The sequence below is a fragment of the Pyxicephalus adspersus genome, chromosome 2 (genome assembly GCF_032062135.1).
Source record: "Pyxicephalus adspersus chromosome 2, UCB_Pads_2.0, whole genome shotgun sequence".
Classification (NCBI taxonomy): domain Eukaryota; kingdom Metazoa; phylum Chordata; class Amphibia; order Anura; family Pyxicephalidae; genus Pyxicephalus; species Pyxicephalus adspersus.
In genome coordinates, this window is record NC_092859.1 from 149,278,971 (window position 1) to 149,303,022 (window position 24,052).

At 38.7% G+C, this 24,052-nt stretch overlaps 1 protein-coding gene across 3 annotated transcripts in view; it reads right to left on the bottom strand.

The window, feature by feature from the left end:
* FES (FES proto-oncogene, tyrosine kinase) overlaps window positions 1-24,052 on the bottom strand; it is a 117,871-nt gene that overhangs the window by 39,147 nt on the left and 54,672 nt on the right. For all 3 annotated transcript variants that reach the window (XM_072402757.1, XM_072402756.1, XM_072402758.1), the window contains 4 exons: window positions 23,365-23,484; window positions 17,090-17,206; window positions 15,029-15,215; window positions 9,448-9,525 (listed from right to left, as the gene is read on the bottom strand). In XM_072402757.1, the coding sequence (XP_072258858.1) occupies window positions 9,448-9,525; window positions 15,029-15,215; window positions 17,090-17,206; window positions 23,365-23,484 (502 nt within the window). The remainder of the gene's footprint in view (window positions 1-9,447; window positions 9,526-15,028; window positions 15,216-17,089; window positions 17,207-23,364; window positions 23,485-24,052) is intronic.

The following is a 24,052-nucleotide window of genomic DNA, read 5'->3' on the forward strand; positions in this document are numbered from 1 at the left end:
TATTGTACATTTACTGCTCTTAGAATTATCCTGGGGCCGATCCACAAAATTTATTGTTCTGTTGTAGCCTTTGTGATGTGTCACTAAAGACGTTACACTCTTAGGATGTTACAGGCTGACAGCTTTGATTTACCAAAGTAATAGTTGGTCACTAGGGAAGGAGACAGAGTGTTAATTATTTCTATTTATTACTTTTTATTCCCTGACACCTCTGTGATTCAGAACTACCAGGAAGGCTGCAAGTACAAGAAGATTCCTGCAGTACATTTCCATGCATTGCAAGTTAAACTTTTTATTCAATATAAAAGTTAAACAACTTAATTAGAAACAATTATCAACAGGCAGATTCATTTTGCAGAAAGGTGATAAATGTAATAAAATAAATGTACCTGCCTGTTTGCAGCCTTTTTTAAACATAGGCAGGCAGGTTTACTTGAAGGGACAGGCTGCCTGCGCACAATTTTTTCTTAATCACGCCTAATACAGTGGTACCTTGGTAAAAGTCCGCTTTGGAATAAGTCCAACTTGGCATAAGTCCTGTTTGGAGACAAAACTTTTGCTTGGGATACAACCTTTGCTTGGTATACAACTTTTGTGCTAGAACTTGTATGGGTCAAAATGAGTCATAACACCGCGCACTACCCTTATTTACCTCTCTCCAGACAAAGCCACGACTGCCCATAAGCGTCAGTACGCCAGTTGCTACCATTCAGTGAACAACCCGCGCTATAACTCTCTGTGATATACAGAACATCTCCTCCTCCTCCCTTCCCAGCACCATCCTAGTAGGCACTCAACTCTTCTCAGCAAGGTAAAGGGAGGTTACATTTTCATTTATTTCATCTAATTGCTTTTTTATTTATGTATTTTCTTATTAAGCAGTGTTTACATTTTTATACAACCCTATCAATGTATAATATGAAAAAAACATAGGCAGGCAGGTTTACTTGAAGGGACAGGCTGCCTGCGCACAATTTTTTCTTAATCACGCCTAATACAGTGGTACCTTGGTAAAAGTCCAACTTGGTATAAGTCCAACTTGGTATAAGTCCTGTTTGGAGACAAAACTTTTGCTTGGGATACAACCTTTGCTTGGTATACAACTTTTTTGCTAGAACTTGTATGGGTCAAAATGAGTCATACCACCGCGCGCTACCCTTATTTACCTCTCTCCAGACAAAGCCACGACTGCCCATAAGCGTCAGTATGCCAGTTGCTACCATTCAGTGAACAACCCGCGCTATAACTCTCTGTTATATACAGAACATCTCCTCCTCCTCCCTTCTCAGTACCATCCTAGTAGGCACTCAACTCTTCTCAGCAAGGTAAAGGGAGGTTAAATTTTCATTTATTTCATCTAATTGCTTTTTTATTTATGTATTTTCTTATTAAGCAGTGTTTACATTTTTATACAACCCTATCAATGTATAATATGCCAATAACAATAGGAATTTTTTTCATGGGAACGGATTATTCTTTTTCCTTTTTTTTCTTATGGGAAAAATTTGTTTGGTATGAGTCCAAGGATCTGGAACGGATTAAGGACTTATACTAAAGTACCACTGTATAATTTCATATGTATGTAACTAAAGCTCTTTCTTAGTTTTTGATATAGAGGGGAATAGGTATGTTTTTGTTTTTTGTTTTTTGCCATATTTTGTCAGGGAAATTTTGTCAGGGAAATTTTTCTTTCCTTTCTGTTTATTAGGTGCAAAAAGATGGATGCAGCAGGTAGGAGTATGTAAAAGTAAGATGAGATCTCCCCAACAACAGGGGTTAACCTCTACTAGTTATCTGTCACTAGAAAACCTTTCCTTAATAGAAGATTTATCCCTCCTGTTCAATTCAAAATTCAAAAATGTTGTATTTCCCATCATGTTTTATACTAAGACCCTGGTCACCAGCGCCCATACACAGGAACACTGACAGCAATAGAAATTAGTTAGGTGCAAAAGAACGCGTGCTGGAATCTTCTAATTGGATTGTTATAATTCTATTGGGTCTATATATAAAGCAGTCAGTTTGACATTCACCATACTTCTTGTTTCATCGGTATTAATGGAAGCGATTGTTTACCTACCATTAATCTTCCTGTTAGGGTCACCCTGCTTGGGTGTTCCCTCTCTGTATCGACGCGTTTCATGGATAAGTTCTGCTTCTTCAGGAAATGTAACAGGAATAGTTGGTGTTTGACGCACATGATATTCCTGTTACATTTCCTGAAGAAGCAGAACTTATCCGTGAAACACGTCGATACAGAGAGGGAACATCCAAGCAGGGTTTGCACATTTAATCTAAGTTTTAATGTATTCACATGTTTTAATAATTGTTCCAATAACACTTATAAACCTTTAATATTTGTATAAGCTAAGTAAATGTGTGGTTACTGACCTGGAACGTCCAATGGTGGAGTAATAACTCCAGATTCATTCTCTATCTGCTGTGTTATTGGGGATGTGGCCTGAATATATGAGATAGGGTGGATTTTCTATGTAAATATCAGCAGCAGGTCAGCCTAGATTAAGGCAACAACAGGCAACTGTGAGCAGAAAGGATATAAAGTCCCAGGACAGGATGTGGTCAGGGGGTAAATCTGCTCCTAAAAAACCCCTTCAGCTGAGCACGGCCTCAGAGTATACGTTGGGGATCATGAGAAGATAAATCTCAGGCTGCACAGCTAAAGGTGAGCAGGAGATGCTGCCGTTCCCATGCTTTCCTTACTGCTGCAAATGACTCTGCTGGACAAAATAGAACACGGTTCGATGCTGCTGTGGCACACAGCATGGGATTGCTGGCCAGATAAGGATCTCCGGACCCTCCACGTGCGGTTTATCAGGATCATCATTTTGAATCCTTCTCTGATGCTCAGAAGCCTGCTTTAAATTTTGCTGGACTTGAGACCAGGGTTTGATAGGAACTGGCAGTTGCTGGAGAGTCATTACTGTGACTGTAAAATTTGGTTTGCATTTTATGCCTGGAAATTAATTTTAGAGCAGCGCGTGGTATAGTAAAGTATAGTAAAGTGTGTTCATTAGTGTTATGTATTTTACATATACATGTAGATATGCTACGATGTTTGAGCTCTATTGGACTAATTCAAACACTAGTGCCCTAAAAATAAAAATTAACTGCCAATGGTTCTGGAGAAGCATTCATCAGCCATGGTTTTATGTCACAACCATTAGAGGGCGCTCTTTTCCATCTAATTATAGGTTTATGTTACAGGATATTGTTATACTTTGTTAAATATATATAGTGTTTATCTGCTGTATTATATCTGCTTAATGGTATATAAAATTGTTGTACAAACAGTTGTATGTAATAGGATTCCTATAACTTTAAGTCCTATATACCCTACTACGTTGTAAACTCCTACTATTTACATAATTATCTTACACTTGATATACCATCAGCTCTAATAAATCTTTTCTACCATCTGCCTTCCTCCTTTTTACCGTAATAGACTGTCAACTGTTCAATCTGCCTTATTTATTCCATATGCAAAAATGGGTTTTAGGTTCTGGTAACTTCTTTATACCCTCATAGTCTATACATTCTCTGACATTCTTTAACATTTCTGTGTACCCAAATACATTGTAAAATCTTTAATCCTCTATATTTTTCTTATATAACATAATGAGTTTGGTTGTAGAAATAATTTATAAGGGCTAATATTTGCTAACAGATGGGACTTTGGTAAAAGAGATTTTACAAGCCTCTCCTGCAAGCAAAATGTCTTTCATGCACAGTTACAGTTCTCAGTTTACAGCTTTTCTAATAGATGTTGGGAAGGAAGCCGAGTGCTGAGATAAGACAAGTGCAACATGCAGGAGTTATCTCACCATGCCTGCCCAATGGAAGAATGCAAGTGGCATGGAGGACGATGACATGGCAGCATCAGGAACCACATAGACTAGAAGAGCTTGGACTTCTCATGGCTGAAGTAAGGCAAAAATGAAAGATAAATGGGTCATGTTATGCTGTCAATATGCTGTGTGTGTATATAGGTGCATTATGAAAAATGCCAGCTGCCCCTACCACTCGCTTAGGTAGTTCTCCTGTTTTTATCCCACTCTCATACCCAAATATATGGTAAGCGCCACTTCTTTCTGAATCCCCCTTTTACCCAAATAGAATGCAAACTCCTTTAGCTTCTGAATCCCAACCTATACCCCAATATATAGAAGCTCCTCTTTTTTTGAAATCCCTTCTTATACCCCAATAGATTGTAAACTCTTTGGAATCTAAATGATACCTGGTCTTCATGGGATTACCTTGTGGTTGAGGTTGTGGGCCAGTAACCCTAGTGGATGTGGGACTACATTGCTGCAGGATGACACCAGGTTGTTACCCCCAGACTCTCCCCACCACAAGCGATTAGGAACAGTCGAAAGAGCAAGTCCAAGACTGGAGGTCACAGCAGGCGACCAGAAAAAGACATGGTCATAGACCGGNNTCAGCAGAGGACATGGGAGTAGACAGGCAAAGATCAGGGAAGGTGATCAGCAGAGGACATGGGTGTAGACAGGCAAAGGTCAAGTCAGGTGGTCAGCAGAGGACATGATTGTAGACAGGCTGAGGTCAGGGCAGATGGCTGGCAGAGGACATAGGAGTAGACAGGCAAAGATCAGGGAAGGTGATCAGCAGAGGACATGCGCGTAGACAGGCAAAGGTCAAGTCAGGTGGTCAGCAGAGGACATGATTGTAGATAGGCAGAGGTCAGGGCAGGTGGTCAGCAGAGGACATGGTTGTAGACAGGCTGATGTCAGGAAAGATGGCTGGCAGAGGACATGGCCTTAGACAGGCAAAGGTCAGGGCAGGTCATCAGAAGAGGACATGGGCGTAGAGCAGGCAAAGGTCAGGACAGGTGGTCAGCAGAGGACATGGTCAAAGACAGGCAAAGTTTCGGCACGGGCAGTTAACAGAAGATGTGGTTGTAGACAGGCTAAAGTCAGAGCAGGATGTCTGGTGGAAGAAGTAGGAATGTAGAAGCTCAAGTCAAGAAAGGCAGTTGGCAGGAGATACGGTCATAAACAGGTTGAGGTCAGGTCACAGGAAGACAAGCAGGGAATACTTGGCAAAGTGGTGAGACAAACATACTGAGGATCCAGCACTTTCTGCCAGAATGGTGGAGACTCAGAAACCTTCATAAGTCTAATTCCTGACCATGCACAAGGTGGTGGAGTAAAAGGCAGAGGCCTGGACCACAAACAAGCAGATAACTGTTGGGTGCTTGATTGGATGAGTACAGTGCAAGTACATTTCAAACACTTTGTAAATGTGTGTCTGTTGAATTAATTATACAACCAGCTCCGAATTTGTAAGAATTTTGGCACAGTATTATATGGAAATGTAGAGGGGATATCACCAAATAGTTAAGGAACATGTGAGCATCTAAAATGCTCTTTTTCATCCTCAAAGACTTTATAATAAAATAGTAAAAAGTTCTGTCATCCTGCACGTGTTGAATATGTGTGTCAAGATAGTCACAGTTGTAGAAGGGCCCAAGAACAGAAGATGTGGAACGAAGCTAACAGATCTGTTATCTCCATTGTTCTCAGTGTGAAATGTATAACAGTATGGCAGAACTTTCATAATTGTTCCCACTCACGAGACTCAAGTCAAAAAAATCAAATAATCATTCCTTAGAACGATTTTGACCTAAACATGTTTACATGCTGAGCACACACTTCGGTCTCTGACTTTAGTCAGCCGGATCAAGCGATGAACACATCATGCCCGCAGGCCTGTTTTGAGCGGAGACAATCATCACAGATTATCCCTGTTCTCCCTTATAGTTAAATCATACTGATAAAGAATAACAATAGGCAGGTGATCAGTCAGAAAAATAAATGCACATTGATTCTTCCACTTCTGCTTTGTAATTTGTACTTGTAAATCAAAAACCCTGTTGGAAATATACAAGGCCGTGCAAGAGATAAAAAATGAGGAAACTCTCCCGTGGAGCTCGATTCATGTAGCAAAGTGGTTTGCTGGGAAATACAAGTATTTAAACAGAGCACTTTGTAGAGTTACAGGTTATAATGAAAATTTCTAAAAACAAAGAATGCAATTTTAGATATATTTTGTGCAGGTATAAACAAAGTAGCAGGAGTTTCGACGTACAATGGGAGCACAAAAATGGAGCAGTGGAGCTATTGAGAGGGAATCAGCTTTATATAACAGAAAGTTTGACATCATCCACCTACTATTGAAACCTCTGGGATTTCAAACTAACAAAAACATATCAGCTTTGTTCTAACTTCAGTCACTGGAACCCTTTGGCATCTCCTTTTCTCCCCAACACAAAGTCTTGGATTCCGATAAGCCTCTCCTGCATAAGACGGGCAATGAACTCTTCTGGATCAGTCGGCTGCCACAACATTCCAATCTCCATACTATGGCAGCCAACATTAAAAGTAACCTGTCTGCTGCTGAGATGAAGACTTATACTTGCTTCATTGCTACTAAACTATAAAAGGAAAAGCAGGTGGTTTGAACACAAGAAAGCTCAAGTCAGAATTATTCTGCTACCATTCATATTCACCACCTCATACATGAGAAAACATACATGGAAGACCTGGACAACTAGGATCATTGGAGAAACCTATACCTACACAGCAAAGATATATGGAAGACATACACAATTGGGGTTGCAGGGAAAACCCAAGAAACCTACTCTTGCATGGTCTTCCTAAATCCTTTGAAGAAGACCAGGTAGTCTAAGCTCTCCATGTGATTTTTATAGCCCCTCGAACCATCAAAATCAACCATTGAATTTATAGAGTTAAAATGGACCTATTATATTATACAGCACCATCTTATTACCCATCACTGTACAAATTCCATAGTCACGTCACTAACTGTCCCTCAAAGGGGCTCACAATCAAATATCCCTACCATGGTCATATGTCAGTTATACAGTCCCAGGGAAATTTTGGGGGGAAGCCAATTAAACTCACTGCATGTTTTTGGGATGTGGGGGGGACACTGGGAGAACCTGCAAACTCCATGCAGATAGTGTCTTGGCCAAGATTCAAACCTGGGACCTAGCGCTGCAAAGGCCAGTGTGCTAACCACTGAGCCACTGTGCTGACTTATGACAGAACCTGCCTCTGCTTAACTTATTCTAAAGAATCCACCTGAGCTGCATTTTGGGTTTGTGATTCAGAAGGTATTAAAGGCCAAGGATCAGAACACCAACCAGCCAAGAGGAACCAAGTAAGCAATGACAGCTAGCCTAATCTATCAGTAATGGATCCGGTTAAATTGAGACATTAGACCAAGGAAAAAGCACAGGGACCCCTCCCCGGGAAGTAATGTACGGTCTAATTGTTTACCAGGAAATTGTCCAATATCTAAAAGCCAGGGGCTGCTGACATTTAATGCTACAAAATAACACAGAACCTGTAATGCTCTTAGTGTACATACTACATACTATAAGGTAGGTGTACATACTACATACTATAAGGTAGGTGTACATACAACATACTATAGGGTAGGTGTACATACAACATACTATAAGGTAGGTGAACATACAACTGCTTTTGGCTCATGTGTAACTATGGCCACCTTTATTGCAACTGCACAGCACATGGGACACAGTGGAGACTGGTAGCTCTATGCAGCATTCAGCAAATACTATAAGTAAATGGTTTTTAGGGACTTAAATCCCTTTAATGTAAAAGCTTTCTGAATTTGACAGTGTTCATTCCTATTATAGCATTGGACATACTCAGACAGCCGCACTGGCTTTAGGGTGGAAATTGGAGATTTTTGTGATGTTGTATGGGGCTCCAAAAATTGCAAAAACTTTGCTGGTTTTTAGGCGTTTTATTTATAGTCCCAAATAAAAATATTTTATAACTCAATTAAGAACAGCTATAACACCCCTTTACTATAAATACACACCCCTTCACATAAATACCCTCATAGGATAACCTTCAGGTAAGAATAAATTTAGTCCATTTGCAAAACAAAGTCTCCAACCTATATAGTGTTGTTTGAAGTGGCCTTAAGGTGGAGGGCCATTTGTTTTATCATCGGCTAGTTGTCATCAGGAATGGTCCCATCCACCGGACCAAAATCAATTGAGGTCTCTTACAAGTAAACTGGGATTTCCTTAAATTGCATTTAACAGCAAAATGCATATTAGCACATCCAAAATGCTTGAATAAAATTACCTTTCACTAGTATATAACCTGCATACTTTAAAGGATCAATAATTTATCACTAGTCACTCTAAATAGACCTATCACAAAGAGATCATGGAGGCTGCCATTGCCTAACACCTGAGCTGCATCCTCATTCTGCACCGGAGCTTTACCCCGTTATAGAGAGAGCGGAGATTTAGTTGTGTATTAGCAGAATGGAGATGTCTGTAGCTTGCTTCCTTGGTAGATTTAAGGTGTGCTTTATGTGATCCTCATTCACCTAATTGCATACAAATCAAGTGAAGAAGGTTCACCTGGGGGTGAGTGCATTACACATTTATACTGATAATGTATTTATATATTTTCTAAATGTTATAATATGGAAGATTCAGGATCTTGGACGTTGGACATATTCTTGGATTCAAATGATTTTTAGAGCCAGTAGTTATTCAAACATACATCCAAAATGCAGCATACCGAAAACACTGCAATACATTGGTCTAATATAAAACAGGTATTACTGAAAACAATATATTTTCTCATAAAAATAGTTCACATAATAAAGTGATAAGAAGGAATGTGTTAATGGAGGGTTGCTACTGATATTTATAATAGAAAAGCTGTCTGGAGTCATGGTAAATACATATATCCTACATTACCTAGGTTAGACCAATAATAGAGAACAAAAAAAAAAACAAGCTTGCCAACCTTGGATTTCTACCAATATAACACTTCCAAAAACATTCAGGTAGGTTTCATTTATTTTATAAGGATACTTACACTTTAATGCAATAGCATAAGAAAAACTTACCAAAGCTCTAGCTTTGTGAGCACTGAAACTCTCTCTAAACTTTAGCAAATCATTCCATTTTAATTGCAGTGCTAAATATTACCTATTTTTAGCAGAAGCTGAGCTTTCTCGGTTTCGCCCATAAGTCTCCACTTTATTGCACCGCGATTCCTATGTTGATTTGCAATAACAGCCAAATCAATTTTCTAAAATATCTTTAAACATTGAACATTAACTATAGCTTTCTGTAGTCTGCAAAGTCTTGCTGGCATGGTGGCTCGGTGGTTATCAGTTTTTCCTAGCAGCACCAGGGTTCCATGCCTGAATCTTATCCAGGTCACTGTTGGCATGGAATTTCTATGTTCTCTCCATGTATAGCAGTGTATAGCATCAGCACTAACAACAGTATGATTTATGGAAAGTGTACTCAGATTCCCAAAAGTGTGATAATATTATATCAATTTATATATGCAAAGTTAGTTTACTTTAGACTTAAACACTCACAGAGAATTTGGGCCGAAAAATCCCAGAAATATGATTCTTTATAGTTTCAAGGGTTTGATTCCTTCCACTTTCCTTTTCCTGCAGGAAGAAAAAGAAAAACATTTATCAGTCAGCCTACATGAGCACTAAGGGTCACACTATCCACCTCCCATGTATTTTTGGAGTATTTTGTATCACAAAATGTAAGGACCAATAAAATCCCACAAGACTTATTCATACAATTGCATTTTTAGGCGTGTTGACGGGTCCTAAAAACTTGTTCCTTTTTGCAAAAAAGCATGCACAATGCCATGTGTAACATTCAACAGCCTATTCATTTAAATGAGCTGTCCATTGAAGCATACTACACACATATATAGTGAATGCTGCACAGATGTTGGTAAGGTGCAAGTAGGATACTATCAATAATAAATGGCAACCTGGCACACCAACGCATGTCATTGCAATGGAATACATTAGTGAGAACTGGCCTCTAAATGATATCCTGTCAATGTGAAAGTATGGAGAGCACTCAAAACCCATCTTTTTAAACTTGCCTACAAGTCTTTTTCTGTCTCTTTAACCCGGACTACTTACCCATCATTCCATATCCCCCTCCTATTGTGCGATACTTCCCCCACCTCCTAGATTGTAAGCTCTTCTGGGCAGGGCCCCCTCCTGTTCCTGTGTCTGTCTGTCATTTGCAACCCCTACTTCATGCACAGCGCTGCGTAATATGTTGGCGCTATATAAATCTTGTTTAATATTAACATGGAGTCCCCATGTACTACATGTTCTTACTGCAAGTTTCGGGCTATCATCCTAATCCTTGCCTTGCTTGTAGTTGAAAATGAAAGTTGCAGTATTTAAACTCATGGGGTATCTAAAGAATACATTTTTATTGCCCCAGCAGAATAGTCCATGCATAATATCAGTAATAGTGCATGCTGATTCCAGTGGTGTATTCATTTAGCATGGGGTTTATCAGACCACTGCAGAGAGCTCACTGATTCAAAGACAAAGTTAAGTCAGAACTCCACGCCACTTGTTCTATATCAGGCTTTATTAAGAGTGTACAAGAAGGTATATTTGATGATATTACATTGCTTAACCTAGACCTGACTAAATTAGGCAACCCCAGAGCACAACACTGCCCCCACAGGGATGGGTACTTTTTTGGCCAGGCAGTGTAGAACTTGCTTGATTTTTCAAGATTTAGGAGGGGGTTCTGGGAAGTTCCTGGCTTTGCCCCCTTCCAGATGAAAAGCTGTGATGGCAGAGGCACAAACAAGTTTCACGTCGTTGGAGTTACGGGCCGTCATGAAGTTTTTGTTTCTCCAGGGAAAGTCAGCAAAGGACATTCACACTGAGATGTCACAAACACTGGGGGAGAAGTGTCCTTCCTTTCCCAGGAGAAACAAAAACTTCATGACGGCCCGTAACGCCAACGACGTGAAACTTCCTTGTACCTCTGCCATCACAGCTTCTCACTAAAAGAAAAAACAGCTAAGAATCGCAAAGACCTGATATTTGCACAGTTACATACTAACATATTAGGCTGTCATATCCCACACTCATTTTTCTATTTCATCTGGAAGGGGCAAAGCAAGGAACTTCTCAGAACCCCCTCCTAAATCTTGAAAAATCAAGCAAGTTCTACAATTCCTGGCCAAAAAAAGTACCCATGCCTGTGGGGGCAGTGTTGTGATCTGGGGTTGCTTAATTTAGTCAGGTTTAAGTTAAGCAATGTAATATCCTCAAAAAATGAAGTTAACAGACCACCTGATTATATAGAATGAGCAGCTTTTTCCATTAACAGATTTTTCCTTGAAGGCATGGGCATATTCCAAGATAACAATGCCACGCTCATCTGGTTTAAATTGTGTAAGTGTGGTTCAGGGGCCACAAGGCATCATTTTTCAAAACTTCACCCCATTGAGAAACTTTAAAATTGCATCAAAAACTTTATGCAGCAGTCCAACTCTCCATCATCAATAAAAGATCTGGTATAAAAAGAATGCAACTTTGGGCAGAAATAAACTCTCTGACATTGTATAGGCCTATAGAAATGACACCACAGCAAGTGCGTGCCGTAATCAAAATAAAGGCGGTCCCTTCAAGTGTGGGACTTTTTTTTTTTTTGGCTAGTGTGCTTTATTCACACCGCAAAGCCAACAAGTTCCTTTTAAGAAAGGCTGTTTAGATTATCACGCTGTCAGTTATGCAACAATAAGGGGAACCGAGCATTTAGAGCAGAATACAAATTATCTTACAGAAGTAGTGGCCATCAGAATCATCTTGGCTGCTCGTGCTTAGTATCTTGTTTTATTTTTGTGTGTTTTTTTTTTTTTTAACAGAGCTATGCAACTCATCCAAACATTATCGTCAGGCATGAAAACGTAGCCTACAGGTGACTGTATGTGATAAGGATAAAAATAAAGTCACCTTACTGGTTGTAGAAACAAATTTACAAAGAATGATTCCCAATTGCTGTTTACAAAGAGGAAATATTTTTTGTAGGGTGTTTTTAAGGTAACAAAACAAAACTAAATGTTTAGTGAGAGTCACTTTGCTAATATTACATGTACAATTCCCTTTCCAATGCCCTCCCCAAATCTCAAGGAAATTTCTGACTCTAACTAAAGTGCTAAGCATATTATTATTATTATTATTAATAATATTAATAATAGTAATAATATTATTAATAATAATAAACAGTATATAGCGCCAACATATTACACAGCGCTGTACATTAAATAGGGGTTGCAAATGACAGACAGATACAGACAGTGACACAGGAGGAGGAGAGGACCCTGCCCCGAAGAGCTTACAATCTAGGAGGTGGGGCAAGCAGCACACAATAGGAGGGGAAATATGTAGTGGTGGGAAGTAGTAAGGGATTAAGAGACAGAAGACAGAAAGGCAAGTTTGAAAAGATGGGTTTTGAGTAAAAAGAGCAGAAAGTAGGAGCAAGCCGAATGGTACGAGGAAGACCATTCCAGAGAGTCGGGGCAGCTCTAGAAAAGTCTTGAAGACGCGCGTGTGATAAGGTTATGAGTGAAGAAATCATTAGTAGGTCATTGGAGGAGAGAAGAGAGCGGCTAGGGGAGTATTTATCTATCAGGGCAGAAAGGTAAGTGAGACAAGAACTGTGGAGGGATTTGATTCCCACAGGAGCTTGGATTTGATTCTATGGTGAAATGGAAGCCAATGAAGAGAACTACAAAGAGATGCAGCAGAAGAGAAACGGTGGAAAGGATGGATGAGTCTGGCTGCAGCATTCATAATAGATCGTAGAGGAGAGAATCGGGTTAGTGGAATACCAGAGAGGAGGAGGTTACAGTAGTCCAGACGAGAGATGATAGGAGCGTGTACAAGGAGTTTGTTTTCAAGGCTTAAGAATATTTTACATGCTCACATGGGGTTTGCATCTCAGGGAATGTTTTCCATTTATTCTCAGATTTTTTTGTTTTGTTTTAATTATACTGTTTCTGTATATTGGGACACATTGGTAATGTATTTATGCAGGATTTTTATGAGTATAGATGTGCTTGTATATTCAGTATTTCAGAGCGTTGTGCAGACTCCAACTGTACTTATAATATAATTTCGGCTAATTAATAACTACATATTCATGAATTATTGATAAGAACACAACAGTGAAGTGACTACAGACATACTGAGTGTCTCTGCTCCTACCCATGCAATGAAACACTTTGATGATGAATGAAAGTTCTGTGTGTAAATAAGGGTGAAGCAGCTGAAGGCTGTACACAGCTTAATTACAAAGTTCAATCTCTGGCACTTGATATTAAAAATAATACGTTTGGAAAAAATACCAATTCATAAATCAATTGTGTAACTATGTGGCCTCTTGTTCCTTTTAATTTCCTCTTAACAGACCGTGGTCAGACAACTGCCACCTGTGTTGACACATCCTGCTTTCTTATGTAGGCATTCGGTTTCCATTGTACTAAACAGATGTTGTTAAATAGTCATCTATTGTTCTTCCTACTTTGGGTATCACGTGATTGACCCGATGAGAGGCAATAAGTTGTAATGCAGTGTACAAGCACATACAGCCCATAAAGCAGATATTCTGTCCACTACTTTGCTTTTATATACAGTTAGCATTTACATATGATCTAACTGATCTTAGAATTATCTTTGTTTCATTCTGTTATAACATCCTGCTCCATTTGTTGCATAACACTTTTTTATTTTCTTTTTTCAATCATGCATATTCAGTGCTTACAAGATTTTACATCAGCACAGTCAGTCTAATGATTATTGCCTTGCTTGTGCATCATTAAAAAAAGTGGAGTTTGTTCCAGGAGACTCAGCGGATCAAAATTACACCTGCAGTATGTACAGCAAAGATTTGTATGCATCAAATAATTTAGCGGTTTTACTATTACATATTTTTCTTTTTGTTTTTATCTTGAGGCAGAATAAAAAGTGTGTTTTATTAAAATTATCTTTGGGGCAAATGATCTGATATTGTATCTCACATGAAAAATATCCCATTTAGCTTTGAAAGCTTAGCATGGTCATAGCAAGGAGGTGCAGAATGGTCTAGATTCAATTTTCTCCAAATTTTCCTTTCCTTCTTTTGCTTTCACACTCACTGATACCAATAATAGATGAATCTGATATAAAATAATAAAATAGGTCAATAAAATACCTTTCTTTATTTATTTTGTTCACCGTCACATGACGGTATTTGCCCAGAGCATAAGTAAGGACAGGCTGGCAATGTGTGGGCAGACAGGGGGGGCTAATAAATTGTTTTGGGGTAATCAGGAGGTCACTTTGGGTATTGGTAAGGAAGTGAAGGTGAGCGAGGGGTAAGGTGATAAAAGTTTATTAAGAAGGGGTGAAGTCATTTGTTTATAGCTTCCAGCCCTCCTGCCCCTTTTTCGTAGTAAGGGGGCTTATTGGATAGTGGGGTAGGGTTGGAATGGTTGAGGTCCTCGAGGGGTGTGTGTTTATTGGTACAATTTTCAGTGGGGTTGGGGACCCATCTTTAGTGTGGAGTCCTTGACTTGGTAAAAGTTGTGGATTGAGAATACATAAATGGTGATATTCTGTGTTTAAGGAAGTTATATCAATCCCGAACTGGGAGAATTATCAGTTGGGAGCAATCCCATCAGGTTGGAGCACAATACAAGTTGTAATGGGGCCTTCAACGACCAGCAACTTTCTTATTCGTTTTTTATTTATAACATTTCCAAGGGTGACCATACCCATATTTTTAAAAGTGAGAGATAGGAGGGACAATGTGCTTTTCTTTCTTTGAACTAACTGTACGTGTGTGTCCATTGTGCCCATTGATTCCACATTGCTTTAAAAGAGAACAAGTATCTGGGTGCTGACAACACTGGGGTGTTGGCACAATGGAACTCAAACCTTGAAGGTAAAGAGCAGAATCTACAGGTACTTACTAAGTAATTGGGGCATTATAAAATAATCATATCTAGACTTTGCCTTTCTTAATGGAAACATTTAAAATATAAGTTATGAATGCTGATGATCATTTACATGATGCACATTATACAATATTTTCATTTATTTTAGTAGGCTCTTTTAGTTATGAACTCACAATGGAGGTGATGGACAGTCCGTCATCTTGCAGTTGAAGTGCCGGAGGAGGATCTCGTGATCCCAACTCGTTTATCTTCTTTTTCAACATGTCTCTCTGGCCTTGCAGCTTCACCTTGCTACACATAGACGCATGATACTGAACAATGGCATCCTGAAGACACTGACACTTGGCCAATAGATTTAACCTATAACATATAAAATAATAAAACATCACATTACCAGGGAAGCAATTCAATTCACAAAGTCTTGTTATTGTTCTGGAGGTTATCTCTATTAAAATCAACTAATGATCCATTTTGCATAAATTCAAAGCAGTGCTGGATAAGCAAAAGGAAACAAAGATGGGTCAAAAGTCACATTACTATAAGAAAAATAGAAGTGCAACCAGTCAAGCTAATAACCGGCCTGGGAGGACCTTACAGGGAAGAGTAATTAGTTACACACAGCAAAATAAAAAAGGACCATGGGTTCCAAACTTACAAGAAGCCAAAACCCCTAAAAAACAGAGATTTTAGTCCAACATATCTAAGCTCTAGAGCCAAAATCAAGGTCAATCTCATTCTAGAGAATCCCTGTGCCAGCAGTGGAATCTAAAGGAATCTAAATCAAGCAATGAATACATTGGCAATTGGACATGTCCATCTGTTAAGGGAATGGTAAGGCTTTCTGATAATTCCATTAGAGAGCCACCTAAGAGTTCTTCTTTTTTAGCAAGTGAAATTCAAAAACATGGAATATTGAATACACATATTGTGGATGTACAGGTGGCTTTGCATCTGGTCTATGCCCTTGTGAATATCTTGAATGTCCTCCTTCCCACACTTGTTCTGGTGGGGGTGATCTGATAAGAAGAAAGTTATGGCTCTTATGCTGTGACTGGTCATGAGTAAAGCTGCGTACACACTTCCAATTTTTATCGTTGGAAATGAACGACGAACGAACGACGAACGATCGATTGGTCAAAAATCGTTCGTAAAAAAAGTAACCAACGACGCCGACGAACGAGAATAGTCGCTGGAAATGAACGACCGGATCGGCGGATCGGATTGGACGACGATCGTTTACCATCTATCGTGTGTACGGTCGTTCATTGATCGTCCATGGTCTGAGCATGCGTGATGAACGAACGTTCGTTCACTTCCTGTCGTGCACGTCACTTCCTGTATCGCTCAAACGATCGCATCTATTGTGTGTACAATATCTGCGAACAATCGTGTCGTTATCTGCATGTACAGGATCGGTGCTATACGATTGTTCGCCGATATCGTACAGGATCGTTCGTCGTTCGTTTACCAACGATAATTATTGGAAGTGTGTACGTAGCTTAAGAAAGCAGCTGGTAATATACAAAATATAATCTCATACTAACAACTGCAAAGTTTTTTCACATTATAATGTAACAAGGAGAATTGGTCAAAGTGAGCTAGCAATGGTCACGCAATAATTTGATTGGCTTAGATCAGTGTATACATTTTACCTCCAGATATCATAGAATTTAGTCCTAACGCTAACATTTTCTGGATATGCGGTAAGAAATGCCATCTTCTCCCTGCCTGACTTCCCAATTATAATATGAAAATGTGCACTCTCTGGAGTAAAACCGAGTTGTGTGATCTTTCTGTTGGAACTGTTGCTGTTTTGGGCCATTGTACACATCTAATGAAGATAAGTTCTAACTTTAATTAAGCAATGTAGCTCCACAAATACTTCCGCCTTGTTATTCCATTCAAATCAACACAACGTTAATTTCAAACCAGCCCATGGATGTGCTTATATTGTATCTTTAACCTAAGAACCCCAAAATGGGATTGGCCTTGATGTTGGCTCTGGGGCTTACCTACATTACAATGATATGTGGAACATGTGGGGTTTATTGGAGGTTTTAAGGTCATCCTCTGGCTTGTGTGAGTTTTTATGGGTGTTTTATATTTTTCTGTGAGTGACGTTTCAAAACTTTAAGTAACTTTTTACGAAAAACAATGATGGCTCCTGCACTTAAAAAAATGACCCTATTGTAATAAAATACAAATTGCTTAAGTTAAACATTAGTAAAACTTACTGGTCTCCACAACGCCTTTCCTCGTTTGCTATATCACCTTGCAGCTGTTTCATTGTTTCTTGCTTACTAATTACTGCTTCTGAGACTGAGGTCAGTTCTTCTTCCAGGGAAGTCAATCTGCATAATAAAACAATATATTATAATAATGTTTTCAGAACTTCATACTGGTACCCATTGTTCACTATGGAAAAAGGGCTGCAACATATAAATGCACAGCTTTAGTTACTCTTGAACTAAGCTCTGAACAGCCAGACTGGTAACCGCATTCAGTGGTCATAATAAAGGTAAATCATGAAGAAATTGTACAATAAATTGTACAATCACTAACCAATTTGCAATAAGTTTGCAACTGGAGGGTGGTTGCAGATGGGCTCATTTGTCTCAAAGGCTTAATTCAGATAAGTGATAACTTTGTGGTGCATTTACTACTTCTCCATAACAGTGAAATGCACCTACATTTCAGACACTACATTTCCCCCTTGCATAGGAAATAAATGGCGGAATGAGTGAGCGGTTGGGTTGGCTGAATGGAACCAGCGCAGTACTGGGGCAGCCAACCAGCTGTCAAAGTGCCAACCACTTGTAGCCACCCAGAAACGCCTGTTCCCTAAACCCCTCTGAGCTTATCCTTAGAGATCTGTTTTTTGTTAAAAATACTTAATTACACACAACCCCAAATAAACTTTTCTCCTGTTTGTTTTGAGGAGCACTAAAAAGATTAGACAATACATTTTACTCCAAAATATATTTTTATATTTATAAAGTACAGACTATGGGTCTGATTTATTGAAGCTCAAAAAGAGTGGAGAAGATGGACTGTCATAGGAGAACCTGACTGGTTCAAACTTGGAATGGGTTTCTTAAAATTAATTTGCTATTAGTTGGTAAATATTTTCAATCCTAGACCAGGTACATTCGAGGTTTTCTGGATCACAGGTTTACCTATAATAGTCTATCTTCTCCAGTCTTGGAGAGCTTTAATAACTCAGGCCCTATGACATAGCACCCTGCCCAATGGACAGTCTAGGAGGTGGGAGCATAGTATTCAATAAGTAAATACAGATTAGTGATTGTTAAGAGAGAGAGAGGGGTAGGCATGTTTAATGAGGTGCAATTTGATTGCTTGTTTAAATGTAGTAATGGTTGAAGCAAACCTTATAGGAAAAAATATAGGATATAAGAAAAAATATAGGATATAGGAAAAAATATAGGATAAAATAGGGATAATGATGGAGAAGTCTTGGAGCCATATGCTAGGTACTTGAGTCATGTATATGGAGGTTTTCTTTTAATCTTCTACCCCAAAAACTCTTTTAAACTGTTCAGAGACTTCTATTGCTCTGCATTAGAAGGAATATTCTCCGTTGGTAAATTATACTATATATATATATATATATATATTAATATATTTGTTACAATATATACCATATTTAATGTACAGAGCTGTGTAATATGTTGGCGCTATATAAATCCTGTTTAATAATAATAACATATCACACCACTGCTGCCACATAAATGGTTAGTAATAATAACACATCTGCTTTTTTGTCTAGGACTAGCATGGATCAGGACATCTGTTTTCTGTGTTTTTAATAGTTTAATAAGTGGAAAAACCAGTGAGCGGTACATATACAGATGTGAAGGGTGTTATTAGGAAGAATAAATGTCGGATTTATTGAAGGAACACTGGTAGCCTGGCTAAAAATCAGAACTGGCTTGTCTTTGAAAGATTTATTTGCTGAAACTTTTTGAAAGTAAAATGTAATAATCAGCATTGTCCAGGCCTTACCCAAATAAATGAATGGGGTATTTGGACTATGTTTCATTTCTTGGTAACATTTTTGTTTTATTCTCTGGTAAAAAGTTCATAGTTACATAATTGGTATGGAAAAGACATGTTTAAAAAAATTGGAGCCTTCCTATGCATATCCCATTACATTAAATGTAAGCCAAAAAACATCTATAGTATTAACCCAATGAAGGAAACAAATCCTTTCTGACCTCTAAGTGGCAAAATGATAACTCCCTAAATCTAATATTTGTATTGTGTGTTATGGTACAATTATCCTAAGTGAACTAGCAAGATAAGACTGGACACACAAGTCAATTTTCCTATTCCATCAAGTAGCCCATTGAGTAGATTTTTATCCACTTTTCTATAAGTCGATCCTTTATTTCTGAGTTAATTTGAAAGTGTTTGATAGTGTAAAATGAAACTTGATCAGTCAAGTCAGAATTTTTTTTGTATCAATATTCATATTTTGTGCAGAAAAACAGGACTTTTTAGGCATAAAGTAAAATTAAACAATAAATACTTTAATAGTAAACCACAATAAAAATTTGTACAATTGTTTTAAAAACAAAAACAACATCACAAAGAATATTTTCATCACAAATTTTTTTTCTGGAAAAAAACGCTGGAAAAAATCCCTTTCTAACATGTGGTCTCTTAGTTGTACTATTCTAAATCGACGCGTTTCACGACTATAAAGTCGCTTCTTCAGGAGACCACATGTTAGAAAGAGATCAATGTCCAGCGTTTAGAAAAATAATTTGTTATTTTTATAACACATTTTTATTATTAATTATTTATTGTTTAATTTTACTTTATGCCTAAAAAGTCCAGTTTTTCTGCACAAAATATGAATATTGATTGTATAGGACGCACTAACTTTTCCCCCTAAGTTTTGGGGAAGAAAAAGTGCGTCTTATATGGCAAAAAATACGGTACTTGCATTGGTTACAAAGAGTCAATGCTAAAGAACTGATCATGTGATGCAACTGATTTATGATTGCCATTGTATATTGGATACTGCACTGCACCGCTTACAGTGTGAACATGCCCTGCATGCCTTTTTTTGAGTAAGTTGTTATCAGCACCTAAAGTAGAACTAAACTTATTAGTGGGTGGTAAGCTTGTGTCATAATAAGAAAATAGTACTACCTCTTGGTATTTTTTTTTTCAGTTTAGGTCTGCTTAACTTGGAGAGTGAAATTATGTAAATTTATTCTACAGCATTGAAAGTTGCAAGTAGGTGACGTTGACAATTCCCACCTCTGCTTTTTGTAGTCTTCAAACTTCACAAAATTAACTTCTTTTCACCCCCTGTGAACCATCTTCAATTTTACCAAATGTCCAGTCTAGGTGATAAAGCTTTCAGTTTGTATATCTTTTCCAAAACTAATATTGAGAGATGTCACCCTCTGAGCCTTTGTTCACAAACCCAGATTGTGTTCTTATAGGTGGTGCAAATACTTTACACTTCGCAATATGCCTTCCCCCTAAGTGTAAATACCAAGTCAAGCAAGGTCAGTTTATTGTTCGGCATGTCTATTGTTCAACACAAGACCCAGCGTACCCTGGTAACCCCACTTTTTACAGGTTATCCTACAATGACATGATATCTCTTAAGCTACGTACACACTTCCAATAATTATCGTTGGTAAACGAACGACGAACGATCCTGCACGATATCTGCGAACGATCGTATAGCACCGATCCTGTACATGCAGATAACGACACGATCGTTCGCAGATATTGTACACACTATAGATGCGATCGTTTGAACGATACAGATTCGTTCATCACGCATGCTCAGACCATGAACGATCACTGAACGACCATACACACGATAGATCGTCGTCCAATCCGATCCGCCGGTCCGGTCGTTTATTTCCAGCGACTATTCTCGTTCGTCGGCGTCGTTGGTTACTTTTTTTTTTGAACGATTTTTGACCAATCGATCATTCGTCGTTCATTTCCAACAATAAAAATTGGAAGTGTGTACGCAGCTTTACTCTGTAACACACTTTCCAGCACAGAAATATTATGATACAATTGTTACATGATTCTTTTATCCACTGCAAGAACAATGTAACAAATGTATCATATTACTGTGCTGGAAAGTGTGTTACAGAGTAAAGCTGCGTACACAGTTCCAATTTTTGTCGTTGGAAAGGATCTTTCACGATCCTTTCCAATGACAAGGGAGTGCACGATGCATGAACGGTGCTGTACATACAGCACCGTTACACACGGCAGATTTTCGCCCGATAATTGGCCGATGCCGATTATCGGGCGATAAAAATCTGACGTGTGTACGTAGCTTAAGAGATACCTCTAGTGTGGGGTATCTTCTAAAAGATTGCAGCCGTGGCTGCAATCATTGAGAAGAGTGTACGATCACTGGGGCACTACAAGTTAATTACCTGTAGTGACCCGGTGACCGTAGTGGAACTGCAGAGTTTATCTGCAGTTCAGTTCCCAGGTTCGCATGATTGTGGGAACTTTGCGGTCTCAGCTGTGACTGCAGGCGATCCCTTGGCACTAGAGGTTGAGAATTCGGCATTCGATCACCCTTTCTCACTTTCAACACTTTCTCACTATTCAATCAAATAGCTGTCGAATTGAATAGTGAGATATTCGACCAACACTACTTAAGACCAGCGATGTGGTTGTGGTTCAGCTATTGCTTGCACCAATGAACCAGGCCTGCAGTTGAGACACTACTTGTGGCATGTCACCCACCCATAGGAAATGCAAGGGGGCCTAAGTGGGTAGTTGGCTACAAGCTTTCAAGTTTCTGGTATTACAGGCTTCTCATGGACCCCAGCTTGTGTTCTCATTTTTGGTAAGATCAAACAACAAATATTGGGTTCCTTTTACAACTCATAAACTGACCTTTGTCCACTTTGATGCAAATGACAGAGTCAGGTAAGGTCAGTTTGTTATCTGGTACGTTTACCTAAGTGAACCTGATGTTGTTGTCCTCAAGACCTAGTATATCCTGGTAACCACTTGGGGGTCAATGTTTTATTAGTCACAGGAGACTTTGGAGAAATCTGACAATTACTGACAATTCTGTTATGTGTCTGCAAGTGGAGATTAAAGGTGGTCACAGACTAATTTTTAAAGCTTAAGACAAATGTAAGGTTTTGGGGAAGCTACTACTTCCTCATGCCAATGAACTGGACCTGTTGTTGAGAAACTTTGTGTAGCATCTCAACCATCAAAAGTAAGTGAAAGGGGATCATAGTGAGTGGTTGAGGTGCCAAGCGGAACCAGCACAGTGGTTGGTTGGCCACAAGCTTTCAGCTTGTATATCTTCCTAAAGGAATCATTGTGGAATGTCACCATCTGAGCCTGGTATTACAGGTTTCTCGTAGATCTCAGCTTGTGTTCTCATTGGTGGTAAGATCAAACAACAAATATTGGGTTCCCTTTACAACTTATAATATGACCTTTGCCCTCTTTCATGCAAATGACAAAAAAAGTCAAGAAAGGTCAGTTTGTTATCTTGCACGTCTACTTGAGTGAAGTTGATGTTGTTGTCCATAAGACCCAGTGTACCCTGGTAACCCCCCGTGGGGGTCAATGTTTTATTAGTCACTGTAGATTATGGAGCAACCTGGCAATCACTGACAACAGTTTAAAGTTGAAATGTCCTAAGTTGTTTGATGTAATGAGATATGTTTTCACCGTGCATGCCATAAGATTTAGATCAGGGGTCGCCAACTTTTCCGACCTCACAGACCACTAAATTCAGAATTTTAAATCCCGCGGACCATTAACATGATTTTTTTTAAAACAATAATTACATTTCTAAAATAATGATCTTTCTAATGAAGCCTGACAAGGACTGTGGAGGCTCTGATTCATTTATCAGCTCACGGTTAAGTGAAGTATTACTATTGTTACTATTATCATTAGCTGCATTATCTTTAGTATTACTAAAGAAATGCTAAACAATGCTTTTTTTGCTTCTAAAACCAAACAAGAAATGATAATTATGAAAGTCAGACCATTTGATGCCATTAAATATAACAGTTAAAGAAAATACAAAGTTAAGGTCATACTTACCTAAAAGATCATCTGAGACATAAATAAATGAGAATCTGTATTCACAGATCAGGATGACTGTTTTTCTGTCTCTAGTACAGTTCGTGAATTTAGTTCAAGAATTTATTATTTTTGTTTTATTACTAATAAAACATAAAATTTGCAAATATTGTCTATTTTTTTCTGTAGACCACCAAACTTTTTTCAGGGACCACCAGTGGCGACTGCTGATTTAGATTATGGGGCATCCTCGCTATCAGATCAATTAGAAGCTACAGTCAAACTTTTTAAGAATGATCAGCAAATTCCTATTGTGTTCAGTTCACTAATAATAAATATTCTTTTCAATAAACAGGTAGAGTTACAACTACAAGAACAAAGCTTACACATTCCTCCACACACCCTGTCACACCCATATAAACCCATCCATACATACGTATGCTGCACATTCTCTATTGTCAGGTCATTCAGCTGAAGTTCCTCTTCCTCAAGGTTATCGGCTTCTTCCAGTAAACTTGTGTCGAAGTTTACCACAGGCGGCAGGCTCACTGTTGACCTAGATAAAATAAAAGATGATAAATTTGAACTTTAAAAATGTCAATAAATGTTCAACGTATTTCCCCATGACCTGTCCTGTTCCCAGCCTGATCTTGTTTGATCAGAAACCTGTTACAACTTGTTAGAAAAATGTTTTCTCTTCTCATAAGACTGTATGTGTATTCCATGAATTTAAAGTAGATTATGGTGTAAAAGCCTTCCTGTTCAGGTGCTGGATGGCACCATGTTGGTTGTGGTTCCAGCAGCCCCAGCAGAACGCTTGGGCCACGTGACACTCTATAAAACTGGTGGTGTACCCACATGTTGGGCCACGTGACACTCTATAAAACTGGTGGTGTACCCACATGGTGGGCCATGCACCACGAGGTGGTGGGAGGCATGCTGCCCACAAGCCTTGTGTTAAGCACCAGAGCTCTATGGTATTTACTCTTCCCCCAACATGTTTTATGCAGTATTCTGCACAAATTTAGGGAGTACTTAGGGAGTTTATTTTGAAAACTTCAACAGAAATGTGCAAGCAACATTTCTAATTGTCAATAAATAACAGACATCAGCATCTGGGCAAC